Source organism: Ornithorhynchus anatinus, chromosome X1 (assembly GCF_004115215.2).
Source record: "Ornithorhynchus anatinus isolate Pmale09 chromosome X1, mOrnAna1.pri.v4, whole genome shotgun sequence".
Classification (NCBI taxonomy): Eukaryota; Metazoa; Chordata; class Mammalia; order Monotremata; family Ornithorhynchidae; genus Ornithorhynchus; species Ornithorhynchus anatinus.
In genome coordinates this window covers 15283972-15302639 of record NC_041749.1, presented here as the reverse complement: position 1 = coordinate 15302639, position 18668 = coordinate 15283972, and the positions used below count along the sequence as shown (strand labels likewise).

The following is an 18668-nucleotide window of genomic DNA, read 5'->3' as shown; positions in this document are numbered from 1 at the left end:
CAATGAGATTCTAGGCTAATCTTTAAATAGGTTAATTTGAGCTGTAAATCTAGTTGACCATCTATAAATACCTCAAGAGCAAGAAATGAATATGGTTGATGATAATGAAAGTGTCTTTCTACTGAAGCTTGTGAGTTCTCTAAATTTTTCCTCCGATAATTCTAAAACATTAACATATTATTCTGCGTATCACAGGCACTTGAAAATAATTATGATGTTGATGATGATGATGTTAACACTGACGATGACTACCATGAACTTGGGGCTAAAAGAATGTTGGTCTCTTCACTTTGGTAATCCTCCCAAGCCTTCAATCAATCATCTTTCTGGACTGAAGTTAGTTCACCCTTCTCTAGGTCCCTATGAGAAGCATGGACTAGTAGAATGAGAATGCTACATTGCTTAGATTGGAAAGCAACTAAGGATCATAGGAATGAAAACTGTACTATGGCACAAAACCATACATTCCATCTCAGGAGGGTCTTGTATACACTGGGCATACATCTAATACTCAACAAGCTGTCATTTTGGGAAAATGGCTCTTGTGTTTAAAAAATGTGCATTTCTACATTTGAAAAAGGGAAAAGATGGTTTTTGAAGGTCTCCTCCTGGAGGCATTATGAATATATCTTTTTTGTGGAATACTCCACTTCTAGATTACCTCTAACCTAACACTGTATTGGTAGGGATTAAAAGTTAATGACTAGTGAAATGGCCCTTATTCACACTCATATTGCTTCAAAAGAACAGAAAAGAATTTCACAAACAAAGCATTCATCTCATTACTGAGTGACTTTCCCTGTCCAACCTTAGGAAAAGGAAGATTTTTAAAAGACACCTGGGGAAGGAAATTCCACAGATTTAGTCCTCATTGTCAGGGGACAATATTTCCTTATATTGAAACTAAATTACTAAATCACACTATTTTTGTGGAAAACATGGTCATTGGATCTTCTCACTTAGCTTATGCATCTCATCCTTCTCTCGACAACCGCAAGAGGGTGGAAAGATAGTAATGTGGGATTAGAGGTCTGTGGGATTCTGGAAGTTCTGAAACCTAAGCTAATTGAGATCATATATGAAAATTCAAGTGTTTTAAGTGAGCAAGAGCAGCTTCAGGTCATTGTCAGGACGACTGGATAGGTTAATGAGGACATTCCCAATTCTGGGATATTTATCTCAATTTTTCAAAAATTGTCTCGAATAGCCTACATAAATAAGGACTGCCCCAGTTAAACCAAGATGCATTGTCAATAAGTGGCCAAGCATCTGTTTTTATACTGGACAGTCCAGTTTTCAGCTGGCTAGTCCCCTGTCTGGGGCAGATTTGGCACCATGCTTTTGTCTGCAGCTCCTACAGCCAAATTCCATTGCTTGGAAGCTGTGTCCACGTTCAGAAAGACCCGGGAAGGGAACACTGAGGTTTCAGAATGTGGGAGGAGCAGGGGCCCTTTGGGACGAAACACTAAGTCAGACCAACTCAGTTCTTCTGCAAAATGGCATACGTGACATCATGTTATGTTGAGTGCCCAGAATAATACGCTGTGTCATATGCTTCTCCTTGTCTCAAGGGCCTTCAGAAGACTCCATAATAGATGGTCTAACCTAAAAGCTTCCAGCTGTAGCTAATGTTCATTGGTAAACCACTAATGTGTGTCAGTTCTTGACATTTAAGTTTTCCCACCCTCTGTTATTTGTTATGACAGTTCAAATCAGGATATCCCTCTATTTCTTCATTCCTCTCTTGGCAATTAAGGAGTAAAGATATCCACTTACTTATCAAAGGCTTGAGAACATTGCCTAATTACTAACATTGCTAATAGGCAAGACTGTAGCTTGGAAAAAAATCAGAATTTTCACTCCCAAAATGCTTCTTGATTCACCATTCCCTCCAATTTAAACTTTGAAAAGTGATTTTAAAATATGTGCCCAGTGGACAACTCAACCTGGCTCAGTCCAATCTTCATTAAATAAAGTTGTCTCATTTCAACATCTGGGGTTAAAACAACAACAACAACAAAAAACACATGAACGATGAGAAAAGGATTTACTTTTTAAGAAGAAACCCCAGGAATTTCAAATAATATCAGATTCCACAATCTCAAAGTGAAAGAGCAAAAGAAGAGCCTTACCTGAAATGTGTTAGATGTCTCTGGATGTCGAGGTCTAATATTGGAGTGGGTCTGGAAGATCCCAGGGGTGATCTGTCTTGACTCAATAAGTCCTGGAATTCTTTACAAATTTGTCTAAAACAAGAGAGTAAGGAATGGAAAAGTTACTCATCTCAAATCCTAGATTTTATATGTATGTTATCCTAGAGTGATTTACAGAATAACTCAAGATTGTGACATTGTCTACATTTTAGAAATCACTGACCAAAGTTTTAGAAACCGACCATCACATTCTCCCATCATCACATATTTAACTAGATCTATACAGAAATGAAAATTGGAGAATAGACACTGGAATTGGAATGATTTTAACAAAATTTCCTGTCTTTAAGCTCCTTGTGGGAAGTGAATGTCTCTACCAACTCTTTTATATTGTACTCTCCCAAGCATTTAGAATAGTACTCTGTACCTAGTAAGCACTTTGTAAATAACATTGATTGATTAATTAGCCTTACATTATACCTTGTTTAAACCTGGCCACTAGGGGCACACCATTATTTCAAAATAATAGGAATAAATAATAAACTGTTAAGTATCATTAAACAATACATATTACAGGTATACCCTGGGTTACAACCACCTCACCATACAATCGTTCTGGGGATTCAACCTATACTGTTTGATGTCACTCTGGATTACAACCACCTCACTATGCAATTATTGATGATAGTATTTGTTAAGTGCTTTACTCTGTGTCAAGCACTGTTCTAGGCTCTGTGGTAGATTCAAGCTGATCAGGTTAGACAAGGTCCCTGTACCAACAAGGGGCCCACAGTCTCGATCCCCATTTTACAGATGAGGTAACTGAGGCACAGAAAAGTTAAGTGACTTGGCCAAGGTCACAAAGCAAAGTGGCAGAGCCTGGATTAGAACCCAGGTCCTTCTGACTCCCAGGCCTGTTCTCTTTCCCCCAGGCCATGCTGCTTATTCTGGGGATTCAACATGTATTAATTGATGGTTTACCCCAGTGTATTCCCAATTGGCTTGATGTTCTGACTGGAGGCTACAAGAAGGAAAGCCCTCTCTCACTCCAACTCTGGAATGTATTTAAGCAATCAACAATGACTAGATCTTTGAGTAAGCTCTACCTACTGTTTGTCAGATTCTCCAGGAGTTGAAAAGACCTCTGAGCAGATAGCAACAGCAAAAGAAATATATAGAATTGGGGAGGCAACTTAACTTATGTTGGTATTTGTTAAGCGCTTACTATGTGCCGAGCACTGTTCTAAGCGCTGGGGTAGACACAGGGGAATCAGGTTGTCCCACGTGGGGCTCACACTCTTAATCCCCATTTTACAGATGAGGTAACTGAGGCTCAGAGAAGTTAAGTGACTTGCCCACAGTCACACAGTTGACAAGTGGCAGAGCTGTGATTCGAACTCTTGACCTCTGACTCCAAAGCCCATGTTCTTTCCACTGAGCCACACTGCTTCTCTAATTGAACTTAGAACTTAGAATTTAGAACTTAGAATTGAATAATGCAGAAGTTGATAAATTCATTGCATCTCATTCAAAATAACTGTAATCCAATGAGGACATTGCAAGATGCTGACAGATGAAAGTATAGTCCCTCCACAATCAGCTAAAACCTCATGATTAAAAAGTCTTGCATCTCTTTCAAATAAATATTCATTTATAAACATGATTTTATAAATAACCTAATGCAAAAGGGAATTCAAATGGTCACAAGAAGCTAGCCCCATTACAAGATGCTTTAAAAAGAAGAAAGTTTATCAATCTTCACTGGACAAATGACTTGTTAAAAATAAAAAAACCACTAATCAGCCAAATAGGCTTCTATTTCTGTAGTCTCCTATATACTTAATCATTACAACTTTTAATTTAATATTGTGATGTTATGCTTTGAATTACATTAAAGATTTTTTAAAACTTTATCAATAGAATTTATTATCAGTTGTGTACAGATTGCTGAATTAAGTGCTTGAGAAAGCATAATAAAATTATTATACATGATCTATGACATCAAAGAAGTTACAATCTAGAATTTCACATTATTTTTAGGGGTTCTGGAGCACATTAGAGTTCATTACAGTTTATTTGAAATGCAACTCACAATGCAACCATTCACAACACAACTACATTTTCAAGGAACATAACCCAATTTTATCATGAAGTATACTTGTATGTTTCTGGAATATCCTGTCTTTCCTGACTATCTCAGTCATAGTTGATATGGTATGGAATACACATTGAGATATTTTTGTCTGCCCTGCATTTTTCCTTTTTGTATTTTACATAATTTCATTAGACAAATTTTCACAGACTCTCTCAGGCTCAAGACCTCAGAAAAATAGGCTCTGAATATATAGATAACAGTAAAAATAAAAACCCCAATACTAATATTCAACTCTTTTAGGATACGCATTTGAGCTACTACCTGGTATCTCCTTATTATGAAAAAGAAAGTTGGAAATTTTAAGACCAAATTAAAAGAAAAATCCAGTGGGATTAATAATTTGGATGTATCTGCAAAGCATCTTTACAGTATTATAATCTTCAAACAGATGATTTAGGTAGCAGGTACAATTTAGAAAACTGGATGCATAATTAGCTGAGGTGTTAACCAAGTGAATTTAGTTTAAAGGTTTACCAGTTTAATAAACTAAGGGTCTCTACCAAACTATCGCACAGGAAAGACTGAGAATTCATAGTTATGGGCCATTGCTTAGTTTATTGTTCATTGTCAGGTTCTTCCTCAGAGCAGTGAGTTTCTAAACAATTTTCCCACGAGAATTGCAAGATATTTTACTGGGATACATACATATAGGTGTTACTAAAAGTATTATTTTTTAACATCATAAACTACCTCCAGTTTGGGGGTTTAAATATTGGAGTTGAGTCTGATCTTTGTCTTGAAGTTCGAATGCAAAGTTTGTTATTTTCATCACTATCATTAGAGACACATGAGTTCATGAAGATTTTAAAAAAACATTTCAAGTGTGGAAGTTTTAGAGTGACACACGGCCTAAATAACCTTCTGCTTCAGTTTCTTGCTGTTGTCCCAGTTCAGGATTTTATATTTCTCCTGCAGTAGTTGACATCACTATCACTAGTATGAAAGGCGAGCAGGATTTCTTGCTAACATTTGCTAAAGGAACAGCATGAACCCCTCTTAAGAGGATCACGGCAGGAGACCCCATGTCTGCTCTTCTTCAAGGCCCTTTAAGTTTTTAATCAGTGAAACAGTCTAAACTTGGCTCTTGTGAAATGATCCCCCAAATCCTTTGGGAAGAACATTTATAAAATAGTTTAAAAAAAGTGTCTAATTACTCCAAAATATTTGATTCATCAACAAAACACTGGAAACAAAATGGAAATACAAGACTAACTGCACAAATCAATGGGCCCTTCATATGATTATTTACTTGGCAATATAGCCATATAAAACCAAATATGCTTTCATCGAGGTGAAGAATAAATATGCGATCCAATCTGCTGCCATTGCAAATCGGCAATCCAAGCTGCAATTTTAAAAATTCTAGATATGCCAGTGTTTTGGATCTGAATGTCTCAGTCCGGCAGCTTAGAGGAAGCTGCTCTCAACATTCCATGTATGCTCACTCAATCAACTGAGTTTGATTCTGACCACCTCAAATATCTAAATGAATACTTTTTCCCTCTAACTCTAAGGAGATTTGGAAACTACTCCAACAGAATTTGCAAAGAGCATATGCTCATTGGTTCTAATCCCAGCTCCACCACTAGTTTGTTTTGTGGCCTTGGGCAAGTCACTTAACTTCTCTGTGCCTCAGTTCCCTCATCTGTAAAATGAAGATTAAGACTGTGACTTCTATGTGGGACAGGGACTGTGTCCAACCTGATTACCTTGTATCTACCCCAGAGCTTAGAATAGTGCCTGACATAGTAACTGCTTAACAAATACCATAATTATCATTATAGACTGGTTCTATGAAAGTGCTTCTCATTCTTATGTTGTAAATGGTATGCTTCTTTTCCCCATCCTTGAATTCTTATCTGTTTGACATTGATTTGAGGCTGTATCTCATATATAAACCAGAACACTGTTTCTGCTAAGATTCTTAAATCCTCCTGTCCCTTGCCCTTCTCGATTTTTCAGAGGAAGGGAGTTTAGTGTGTACAAAGAAAATATTAAGCAAAAGAACATTTTTCCTGACTAAAGGACTAAAACAACAACCAAGTGTGGGTGGAGCTGGATGAAAGAGGAAGTGAGGCAATATTAATTTGCAAAATTGATTAATTCTGAGTTGATTGTGACACGTCAAAGTAGTATGCACGCACACACACACACACAAATACACAAACATACAGAGTGCCCAAGAACAACAAGAGTAAGAAGGGGTCCTCTAGGCTTTGAGCTCACTGTGGGCAGGGATTATCTCTCTTTATTGCTGTATTGTACTTTCCAGTCGCTTAGTACAGTGCTCTGCACACAATAAATGCTCAATAAATATGATTGAATTGAATTAATTGTCATTTCATCTTCCCCCTCAAGACTATAAGCTTCTTGTGAGTAGGGAATGAGTCTACTCTTTCCCAGGCACTTAGTTTAGTGATCTGCACACATAAAGCAGCATGGCTCAGTGGAAAGAGACCGGGCTGTGGAGTCAGAGGTCATGCGTTCGAATCCCACCTCCGCCGCTTGCCGGCTGTGTGACTGTGGGCAAGTCACTTCACTTCTCTGTGCCTCAGTGACCTCATCTGGAAAATGGGGATGAAAACTGTGAGCCCCACGTGGGACAACCTGATCATCTTGTAACCCCTCAGCACTTAGAACAGTGCTTTGCACATAGTAAGCACTTAACAAATACCGACATTATTATTAAGCACTCAACAAGTACCACTGGCTGAGTGATGTATTGGCCAAGCACTCTGAAACTGCCTCTCTTGCTTTTTTCAAAACTGGGCCTGGCATGGGTTTCCTGAATAAAATGTTCAAAAGTTGAAATAATGAACTGTGTCAGTTCCCAAACACTCTTACCTGAGGTAATGTTTGATTTAGGCCAAATCGAAAGAGCAGGGAGTGACTGGTGAGTTTAGTTTGGTTGGTCAAGAGAAGCTGGGAAAGAGAAGAGACCGAGAGGAGGAAGGGTAACAAGAGAAGAGGAATAGAAGCAGCATGGCCTAGTGGATAGATCACAGGCCTGGGAGTCAGAAGGGCCTGGATCTAATTCCAGCTCTGCCACTTGCCTGCTATGTGACCTTGGGCAGTCACTCAGCTTCTCTGTGTCTCACTTCCCTCAGCTGCAAAATGGGGATTCCATACCTGTTTTCACTCCTACTTAGACTGTGAGCTCTCTGTGGGACCCAATTGCCTTGTAACTACCCCAGTACTTAGTACAGTGCCTGGCACATAGTAAGTGCTTAAGAAATGACACACACACACACACACACACACACACACACAGAAAGGGGGTAAGGAATCCCTAGCCAGAAACAAAATGGTCCAGCACAAATGACTCCAATCCCCTGTTTCTTCCTCTGCTCATCTGCTATACCTTCCCTGCCTCAGTTGGCAGCCACAAAATTTCACTTTATCTTTTGGATTAGTTGTGCCACTCAGAGTTTGGCTATTTCTGGACCCAATATCACCAGCACCAGGATGAAGAAGGATTACTGATCCTCTTTTTTTTAATATAGAGAGTTGAGTTTGAAAGACCCTGTGTAAAGAATGGAAGAATCCAGGAAGCAGTAGGACAACAAGCAAGTTCCATCAGCATCATTCATGGACTATACTGTCAATGTCAAATGGCAAGACAGAATCATAATGAAGCATGGGAATCAAGTCAGTTTCCTAACACTGAAGCCATGCTCATCTTAACACAGGTATACTAGGAAGGATATGGAGATTCTATAAAGTGAGATGAAATTGGGAAACCAAAAATAAGGACGACGGGAAAACACTGTAAAGATACAGTAAAACTAAATCTCAGACACCATACTTTAACCAACAGAGTGCACTGAAACCAAGAAACTTTTTATGAGTTGAGTCTTTGAAAGGATCCTCTTTTTCCTCTTTCTTAGACTGTGAGGTCCACATGGGACAGGGACTCCATCCAACCTGATTAACTTGTATTCATTCATTCAATAGTATTTATTGAGCGCTTACTATGTGCAGAGCACTATACTAAGAGCTTGGAATGAACAAGTCGGCAACGGATAGAGACAGTCCCTGCCCTTTGACGGGCTTACAGTCTAATGGGGGAGACAGACAGACAAGAGCAATGGCAATAAATAGAGTCAAGGGGAAGAACATCTCGTAAAAACAATGGCAACTAAATAGAATCAAGGCGATGTACATTCCATTAACAAAATAAATAGGGTAATGAAAATATATACAATTGAGCAGACTGTTCTCCCCCCCAGCGCTGAGGGGATGGGAAGGGACAGGGGGAGGAGCAGAGGGAAATGGAGGGAAAAGAGGGTTAAGCTGTGGAGAGGTGTAGGGGGGCGGTAGAGGGAGTAGAGGGAGAAGGGGAGCTCAGTCTGGGAAGGCCTCTTGGAGGAGGTGAGCTGTAAGTAGGGTTTTGAAGAGGGGAAGAGAATCAGTTTGGCAGAGGTGAGGAGGGAGGGCGTTCCAGGACCGCGGGAGGACCTGGCCCAGGGGTCGATGGCGGGATGGGCGAGACCGAGGGATGGTGAGGAGGTGGGCGGCAGAGGAGCGGAGCATGTGGGGTGGGCAGTAGAAAGAGAGAAGGGAGGAGAGGTAGGAAGGGGCAAGGTGATGGAGAGCCTTGAAGCCTAGAGTGAGAAGTTTTTGTTTGGAGTGGAGGTTGATAGGCAACCACTGGAGGTATGGCAGAGCTTCTAACAGTCCTTGACACATAGTAAGTGCTTATCAAATACCATTTTAAAAATTCTCCAGCATTCATAGGGACCAAGGAAGCAGGGAAGTCAACAGAAAGGTAGCAAGAGAAGAAGCATGACCTAGTGGAAAGAACCTAGTGGAAAAAGCACGGGCGTAGGAGTTAGAGGACATGGGTTCTAATCCTGGTTCTTCCACATGTCTACTGTGTGACCTTGGGCAGCTCACTTAACTTCTCTGTGACTCAGTTCTCTCATCTGCAAAATGGGGATTAAGACTGTGAGCCCCAAGTGGGAAAGGAACTGAATCCAACCTGATTATCTTGATTCTACTCCAGTGCTTAGCACATGGTAATCACTTAAATACCACAATTATTATTCAGTTGTTTTGTTATCAGAAATGGAATTTTCCATTTTTAATGGAAGTCAAATGGCTTATTAGCTAAAATACTTTTAAATGTGCCCAAGCACACCTCTCTGAAACCCATTGCTTCCTGGAATTAGCTCCAATACTAGTGAAGTGCAGGTTCTGACTATCCTAGAAACAAAAAGAAATCTGAGTATCCCCCAAAATGACCTTGGTGGTTCCCACACCACAACCTTGTCTTTCTTCCCCTATTTCCCCGGTTCATCTCACATTTCCAACTGACATGGTGCCTGTGGCTTTGGCCTGACATAATGGATGGTTACTGTACAAATCTCAAATGATGATTCCTGGCAGAAGGGTAGGAATAATGATGTTCCCTATGGAGCTCATGCAGGCACTGGGTGAATGAATAAAATCATGATTACTAAAGAACTTCTGGTTTCTGGACAAAGTTCACTTAGATATGTTTTTCATAACCTAGTGGACATCAGGGGGCCTGAGTTTGAATTCTGGCTCTGCCACTTGCCTTCTATGTGAATCTGGTCAAGTCACTTAACTTCTCTGCATTTTAAATGAGGAAAATGTGGGTAGGATACCTGTGTTCCCTCCCCTGAGACTGTGAACTCTGTAGGGGATGAGTACTGTGTCCCATCTGCTTATATTATAAATGCTCTAGCTCAGTGCTTAGCACAGTTCTTGGCACATAATAAGTGCTTAACAAATACCGTTACTTATGACTATTATAAGTGCTTACTACAGTGCTTTGCACACAGTAAGTGCTCCTGTTGTTCGGCAGGGGTTGTCCCTATCTGTTGCCAAATTGTACACTCCAAGCGCTTAGTAAAGTGTTCTGCATACAGTAAGTACTCAATAAATGACTGAATGAATGAGTAAATGATTGAATGAATTATTATAATATCACTACCTCGATGGTTCCCTTATACATGAGGCTTATCCAATTCAATAAAACCTCAAAATGCCTTGTCTGGCTCAGTGGTTTTGTTAAGTTAGAGGGAAAGAAATTAAAGTGTGGAGAGTCAAAAATGACTTGCTTAAGAGATTAACTTTTTAATTTTGATGGGGCCAATGATAATAAAATTAATTGTGGTATATGTTAAGTACTATGTGCCAAGCACTGTAGTAAGCACTGGGGTAGATATAAGGCAGTCAGATCCCACCTGGGACTCACAGCTTAAGTAGGAGAGAGAATAGGTATTGAATTCCCATTTTACAGATTAGGGAATTAGAGAGAGAAGTTAACTGATTTGACCAAAGTCATATAGCAGACAAGTGATGGAGGTGGGATTAGAACTCGGGTCCCCTGACTCCCAAGTCTATGCTTTTTTCACTAGGTCATGCTGAATTTCTATAAACATAATTTTTTATTTTAAAAAATATTAGGGTAGAAAGCAACATTTCTGGATCCAAGACCCCTGATGGATTCAGATGGTTTCCACAGAAGACTGGCTTTCCCAAAACTCGTAGTAGAGTGTTCTACACACAGTAATTTCTCAATAAATATGCTCAATAAATACAACTGAACGATTGACCTGCACTTAAAAACTTCCAGCTTATGTGTATTAATATTTTTGGGATCTGTCCAAATGTGACCATTCATAATAATAATGATGATGATGATGATAGTAATGGTGCTTTCAAGAAGCAGAGTGGTTCAGTGGAAGGAGCCAGGGCTTGGGAGTCAGAGGCCATGGATTCTAATTCCAACTCTGCCATTTGTCTGCTGTATGACCTTGGGCAAGTCACTGAACTTCTCTGGACCTCAATTCCCTCATCTGTAAAATGGGGATTAAGGCTGTGATCCCCATGAGGGGCAATCTGATTACCTTGTATCACCCCACCCAGTACTTATAATAGTGCTTGGCACATAGTAAATGCTTAACAAATGCCCTTATTATTATTATTAAGATAAAGAAGCTCTTACTCGGGTCTAGGAAGATTAATCCTGTAGAAAGAATACTGTGCAGAGACTCAGAAGAGTTTTTGGGCAGCTACCTGAATTTCAAATGAAACGTCAAATTCTAAATATGTTTTACATAAGGCTGACCAATGTTTCTTATAAAGATGGTAATCACTTCGATAACCCGATTGGGTTAGCACATGCAAATTAATCTCTCTCACAGGCCCCATAGAGAAAAAACAGCTCTACTATAAGGTACCCTCAGAAACCTAATTCCTCCCCTGCTGGTTGAATACTTCTCTCTGGGTCTCCATTTGTTCTTCTATACTGTGAGGACAATTGTACTCTCCCAAGCATTTAGTACACAGTAAGCGCTCAATAAATACTATTGGATGAATGAACAAATTGTCCATATCTCTAAGGGCAAGAAAAGACTGACTATGAAGCACTTTGAGCTCTCTTTAAAGGAGCTTTATTAGAAAAACAAAAGCAACAACAACAAAAAAATTCAATTTACTCTCATATTATGGCTAGCATTTGAAACATTCCCAGTGCCCTTTGCCAACATTAAGAAAATTTAACTCTTTAGAAATATTAAAGAGATTCTTGATTCCCTGGAAATCTTGACTCTATTGATTCCTTGGAAAGATTCTTGACTCTAGTGGTGGAAAGTTTGCTCCTTACTGGGTAAATATTTCTTTAGATCACTGCAGGGCAAAAAGAAAAATGATTTGCCTGTCTGTTCTTGATTGGAGGCTAGGAGGCAACAGACACTAGATATCACCCTATGCCAGCAATTAGAAGATTTGCCTTCTCTCAGAGTTGTTTTGCCAATGCTTCCAAACTTGGGTCTAAGGCAAATCACCATCTTACTGAACCCCATTTTTCACTATGCCTGCCTTTTAGCATTCAGATCATCAGCGTATTCTCTGAGCTTCTGAGGAAACTGAGTCACAGCTTGTGTTGTCTCCTAAGGGAAGTAGTGGAGTAACAGACATAGTGGAAGGTAGTGGAATAACAGGTATAGTGGAAGCTGGGAGAGACAGAAATAAATTATATAGATGACCTGCATTGAGGAGAAATTAAGAAGCCCTGGTCTAGCAAATTTTAGCAGACTCCAGGACATACAAACCGGAGATCATCTCCTGTCATTACTCACATCTCACTCCCTTCAGTTCCCTTGCCCCTCCCTCTCTGTGATCAGTACAGCCCATTCTCAAAGAGACTCTTGGAGTTTTCCTCTAGGGAGATAACATCTCTGCTCACTTCTATTTCTCAGGTTACCTATTTTCTGTTAGAGGGAAATAATCTGCATAAAGATGGTCCAACAAACTGTGGTAACAGTGAGCATATTGAACGTGGTATTGTTGTTAAATTCATATTTGTGTTTATATTTTCTGTATTTCAGAATTTAGTTTCAATTTCCAACTCCTTCCCCATTCTTGAGTCTCTGTGGAACAGGTTGATTTGAGGACCCAGCATCATATCAACAGATGCCCAAGTATGGGAATAATCACCACTTAAGATAATTCAGTTAATAATAATAATAATAATGTTGGTATTTGTTAAGCGCTTACTATGTGCCGAGCACCGTTCTAAGCGCTAGGATAGACATAGGGGAATCAGGTTGTCCCACGTGGGGCTCACAGTCTTAATCCCCATTTTACAGATGAGGGAACTGAGGCACAGAGAAGTTAAGTGACTTGCCCACCGTCACACAGCCGACAAGTGGCAGAGCTGGGATTTGAACTCATGAGCCCTGACTCCAAAGCCCATGCTCTTTCCACTGAGCCACGCTGCTTCTCTCCCCTGCCCCCCCACCAGACTGTAGGCCCGTTGTGGGCAGGGAAAGTGCCTATCAAAACTGTTGTATTGTAATAATAATAATAATGATGTGGCATTTGTTAAGCACTTACTATGTGCAAAGCACTGTTTTAAGCGCTGGACTCCGAAGTCCTTAGTACAGTGTTCTGCACACAATAAGTGCTCAATAAATATGACTGATTGATTGGTTGCTTCAAAAAGTGCCAGGGGGAAAAAAGTCACAGCTATCCTTTGGAATGGGTACAACTGCAGTCCTACTTCTCCTCATTGTAAAATGATGGCACTTAGCAGTAGATGAATGGGTTATAATAGACTCACTCCAGCTGCACAATCTACAATTAGCAAGAGAACCTGATCACAATTGCCCACTCTGCTTGAGAAGGAAAGTAGTCCCTCTTTTTCCACGGTTCAGAATTCCTTAGAAAATGGAGAAGCAGCATTACCTAGTGGAAAGAGGATCTAGGAGCCGGGGACTTAATAATTCAATAATAATAATAATTAATAATAATTATGGTATTTTTAAGTCCTTACTATGTGCCAAGCATTGTTCTAAGCACTGGGGAAGATACAAGTTAATCAGATCATTCCATGTGGGGCTCACAGTCTTAATCCCTATTTTACAGATGAAGTAATTGCCGCACAGAGAAGTTATGTGGCTTGCCCAAGGTCACACAGCAGACTAGTGGTGGATCCGGGATTAGAACCCACATCCTCTGACTCTCAAGCCTGTGCTATTTCTTCTAAGCCATGCTGCTTCTCTTGGGTTCTAATCCTGGCTCTGCCACTTATCTACTATGTTACACTGGGCAGACACTGAACTTCTCTTTGCTCAGTTTCCTCATCTCTGTCAAATGGGTGTTTAGATTGTGAAGGGCCAGGGGCTGTGTCCAACCTGATTATCTTGTACCTATCCCAGAACTTAGTACAATGTCCAGCACATACTAAGTGCTTAACAATTGCAAAAAAAAATGATCTGAAGGTTCTGGAACATATTTCCAGGAAAGTTATCTTCTTTACAACTTTTCCAGGATGAGGCAGTGAATTTTATAGCTAGAGGAGGGCAAATCTAAAACTCTTTCATGGGATAAAGAGAACATTTCCCTTCATTGTTTACTGGAGGTGGCTGCTGCCATGGTCCCCCATGCATACGGGCACATTCCTAAATTACTTCCCACCATTCCTACTTGAACAGACATTCCAAAGAGGAACGGATGTTTGATTTTCTTCCCGTTCAGCTTACTTTGTTGCTAGAATCATCTTTTTCCTTGCTGTCTGTTCTTTCTGCTCCATGTGCTGCCTGGCGAGGTGCTCTCCTACCGCCTTGGCTGGAAACTCTGTTTCACAAGTGTAGCCAAAATCCCGGGCCAAGTGCAAAGCTTCCCCTGTTGGACGACAAAACAAGTCAATTGTCTTTACTCAAATCCATTGCTAACACCAGGTCCTCACATTTATCAAAATGCCCCTGTCAGGCAGACCTTTTCTGAGTCAATCTCCTTTTGTGCAACCTGGAATATGGGTTACTGACCAAACATGGAAACTGAAACCTAGAGACGATTAATTACTTACCCTGCAAGTTCCCTCAGTATGCTCAGTGAAGGGAGAAGCTAGGATTAGGATACACAATGTTCAACTCTCCATCCAAGAGTTGGGCCTTAAGAACACCCAGTTTTCTTTATAGTGCTTTCACAGATTTCCCATGGGAGCCAATAGTGAACACCTGGAAGCCCATAGCCCTGCCTTTTTTTTTAATGGTATTTGTTAAGCACTTTACTATTCACCAGGCACTACTCTAAATTCTGGGGAAGATACAGCTAATCAGATTGGACACAGTACATGTCCCATATGAGGCTCACAGTCTTGAACCCCATTTTACAGATGAGATAACTGAGGCACAGAGAAGTGACATGACTTGCACAAGGTCACATAGCAGAGGAGTGTCAGAACTGGGATTAGAACCCAGATCCTTCTGACTCTTAGGCCTGTACTCTATATGCTAACCATGCTGCTTGCCACCCTCCCCTCTTCTCAATGTGATGACTTCGATTTTCATACAGCCTTGAGAACTTGGGTGTGAGCTAGGGTGGAGGGTGGAGAGGGGTGAAGAGGGGCTCTAATCCAGTCTGGAGGAGGCCTTAGAGACCCAATCCTACCCAAATCATCTCCAATCTAAAAAGATGTGTCCAATCAGTCACTCAATCTTAACCACTGGAATTGGGGCTACTTTACAGAGACCCTGGGGATTCAGTTTAGTCCTCTACCTTGATCCCCAAAGGGGATACAACACTCTCAATAACCTTCTCCCCCTAATCTAGATCTGACCCTAGGCTTGACATCAGATAATCCTCCAGTGTGAGTAGAGAGGGACAAAGAGAATTCCCCAAAGATAGTTTTCCCTTGGAGCTACCATTACCAATTCTCTGCCACTTAATACACTCTATCAATCAATCAGTGGTAGTAATTGAGCACTTACTGTGCAGAGCCTGTACTAAACTCTTGGGAGAATACAGTAGAATTGGTAAACATGATCCCTGCCCACAAGTAACTTACTCTCCAGTCTTCTTTTATTAAAACAAGAACTGGTATGTATTTCTGTGTCTCCATGTGTGTGTGTGTCTGTTGTTTTCAGGTGGATAACCCCATCCTCATTGAAGACAGAAATTATACTCCCAGAAGCAAGAAAAATCAAAATAGGCCTAATTTGAATTTGATGGCATAAGGAGCTCGAGTTTGTGTTTGGGGTAGAAACTAATATATATTAAAAAAAAATATCTTTGGTGGCATTACCTGAACAATTAAAAATGTCACAAAACTATCCTGATAAACAGTTCCTTTTACAACTAAAACTGTAAGGATACATGAGCAAACATGTACATCTTGTTCCTCTCACCAGCTGAACCTGGATTTCCTGAGAGTTTGGGAAATGGCATCAAATTTCTATTTTCTATGCCCTATTTCTAACGTAGCTCAAACTTCTTGATAAGCAACATGTGGCTTCTTCAACATCTAGTGCAACCCATAAAGATATAATAAAGAAGTTGGTGCATTTTGGAAACGCTAATGATTTGCCAAAGATGCTCAAAAACACAATCAAATGATCAAATTAGGACTATGAATAAAAATAGCATAGAAATTCAAATATAAAATGCTTATTTTTTTTTCAAGAAAGTTTTAGTGAGTTATCTGGCAACTTCATATGCACTGTCAGTGCTAAATTAGCTCTTTGAAGAGAATCACAGTATGTGATGCTTTAAAAAGGAATATAAAAGCCACAAAATAAGATTTGTGACCCCATAGTTCACAATTATAAGTGAGACTTTTTAATTACATGAGAATTGAAATGCCAACAAGTTAAAATAACTAAGAATTACCCTTGCAAAATAAAGACAGTTTCTGTGGCAAAAACTCACAAAAACACCGAATAAATAAGCATTGAAAAGCAGAGGGAATGAAAGGGAAATAGAATGTGGGTATCTGTTAGGCTAAATGTTGTTTCTGAGGAGTGAGGGTCTGAACCTAAGTAAGAAATAGCTTTACCTAAATTTGGAAATTTATTGAAAAAAAAAAGGGGGGGGGAGTAGGGAACCAAACCAAATTCTTGTTTTTTGAAGCTGTCAAATCTATAGAGAATGACTATATGTCACAGAAGTCACTAGGTGAGGAAAAATTTCATGACAAATTATTATTGTTTTATGAAGAAATATTTGAAACAGATTTCCTTTCCTTGATTTTTGCAAAGTTTTTTTCTCCTTCCAACTCCCAAAACTTTAAAACTCTGTCCTAAGAATTTGCGCTAATTCTAAGGAAACATTTACTGTGGTATAACCAAGCATATCAGATCTTTCAGTCATGATATTTCGGTGTTACTCTAAGTCACATATCTGCCCTCATAGGTGAATTTCACCTTCCATGGCATTTTTGAATAGGAAAGAAATATTGCTGGGGTGACAGCAACATGTTGTTGAGTTCTACTTGAGTAGACTTGCTTTTTTTTTCCACAGTATTAGTTAAGCCATGCACTATATCAAACACTGGAGTATATACAAGCTAATCAGGTTGAATACAATCTGTGTACCCCAAGTCTTATTCTCATTTTACAGATGAGATGGCTAAATCACAGAGAGGTTAAGGGACTTGCCCAAGGTCCCACAGTAGATATGTGGTGGAGATGGGCCATGCTGCTGTTCCTGATTGGGGCTAGGAATGATGCCCTCCTATCTTCATGTAAATTCTGGTTTCCAATACAACCACACCCAAGAATGAACTCAGACAAGTCACCAGCACTGAAGTGGAACATGAAACCTACCTGAAAGTACGTTTGACAGGAAAAATGTCAAAAAGGCACTGTGAAACATTTAATATGGGAAAGCCATAGATGCAGTAAAAAGAGGGCAGCCATAGGCCTTCTCTGGGATGGACAATTGGAAGGAGTGTAACGTAATCTGAGAAAAGACATCATCCTGTGATCCACAAGACAAAGATAGACAAACTCTATCAAAAGTATTTAAAGTTGTATCAAAGAAAACCCACATATAATCAGAATCAACCAGCAGCATAGAAGGCATCATGGCCTAGTAGAAAGAGCACGGGCCCGGGGCTCAGAGGACCTGGATTCCAATCCAAGCTCCACCTCTTCTCTACTGTGTGACCTTGAGCAAGCCATTTAACGTCTCTGGACCTTGTCAGTAAAATGGGGATCAAATCCTACTCCCTCTACTTTAACTGTGAGTCCCATGTGGGAGAGGGACTATGCCCAATCTGAATGTCTTGTATCTACATAGCAAGCACTTAACAAATGCCCTTATTATTTTCAGCCACATCTTCTCATGATTGACACCACTGCCAGCAGTGTCATTTTTAGATGTGAAGTTCAGGGATACATGTTTATCTGTATATATTTATTCTTCATTAGGCATTCATTAGGCATTGAACACAGAATAGATATTTAATTTCATTTTTAGTGCCTGAATAGTTTGTTTTCCTCTACTATTTTACTCAGAAGGGGGAGAAGTGAAACAGAACAAGCAGGAGGTTAGCAGCATGCCATTTGAAATTCATGCTAAAACCTGTTTCTTAAGGATCTGGCCTATTTTATGCAAAATATCTCACCGAGTGGTAGTTTAAAAACAGTTTGAACAGAACAGCTGCTATTTACATTTACACTGACAACCAGATCCTTCCCTCCTCCAATTATGTTTATTGCTTTCTGTTGTGTACAAGATAGCATTGTTATCTGATGCACAACCCCTCTACATCAAAAGCAGTGGCAAGTGAAGGCATACTGATACATAGTTAAAATGCTACCTCCTGTCTCCCATCTTCAGGTAGGAAGTCAGAAATGAATGAATAAAGAAATCTTATACAATACTCAGGATGCCACTAAATCTGTGATTAACACCATACCGCCAGGTTAGAGGACAAGTTGAAGAAAGTAGAAAGTTTTAGAAATAAAATATGATTTGGGTGCTGGAGGAATTTATGGGGCACTTTAACAGGAATAGTTTGTCTAATCTATGATTATTAGATTTATTTAGACTGTGAGCCCCATATGGGACAAGGACTATATCTGAGTTGATTTTTATCTTAT

General features: G+C 39.8%; 1 protein-coding gene across 1 annotated transcript in view; it reads right to left on the bottom strand.

The window, feature by feature from the left end:
• The window catches only part of TFAP2D (transcription factor AP-2 delta), a 46929-nt gene that overhangs the window by 10427 nt on the left and 17834 nt on the right, over positions 1–18668 (bottom strand). Inside the window, exons 5-6 of the mRNA XM_001509544.4 lie at positions 14325–14466; positions 2133–2246 (exon numbers count right to left, since the gene is read on the bottom strand). Coding sequence (XP_001509594.2) covers positions 2133–2246; positions 14325–14466 — 256 coding nt within the window. The remainder of the gene's footprint in view (positions 1–2132; positions 2247–14324; positions 14467–18668) is intronic.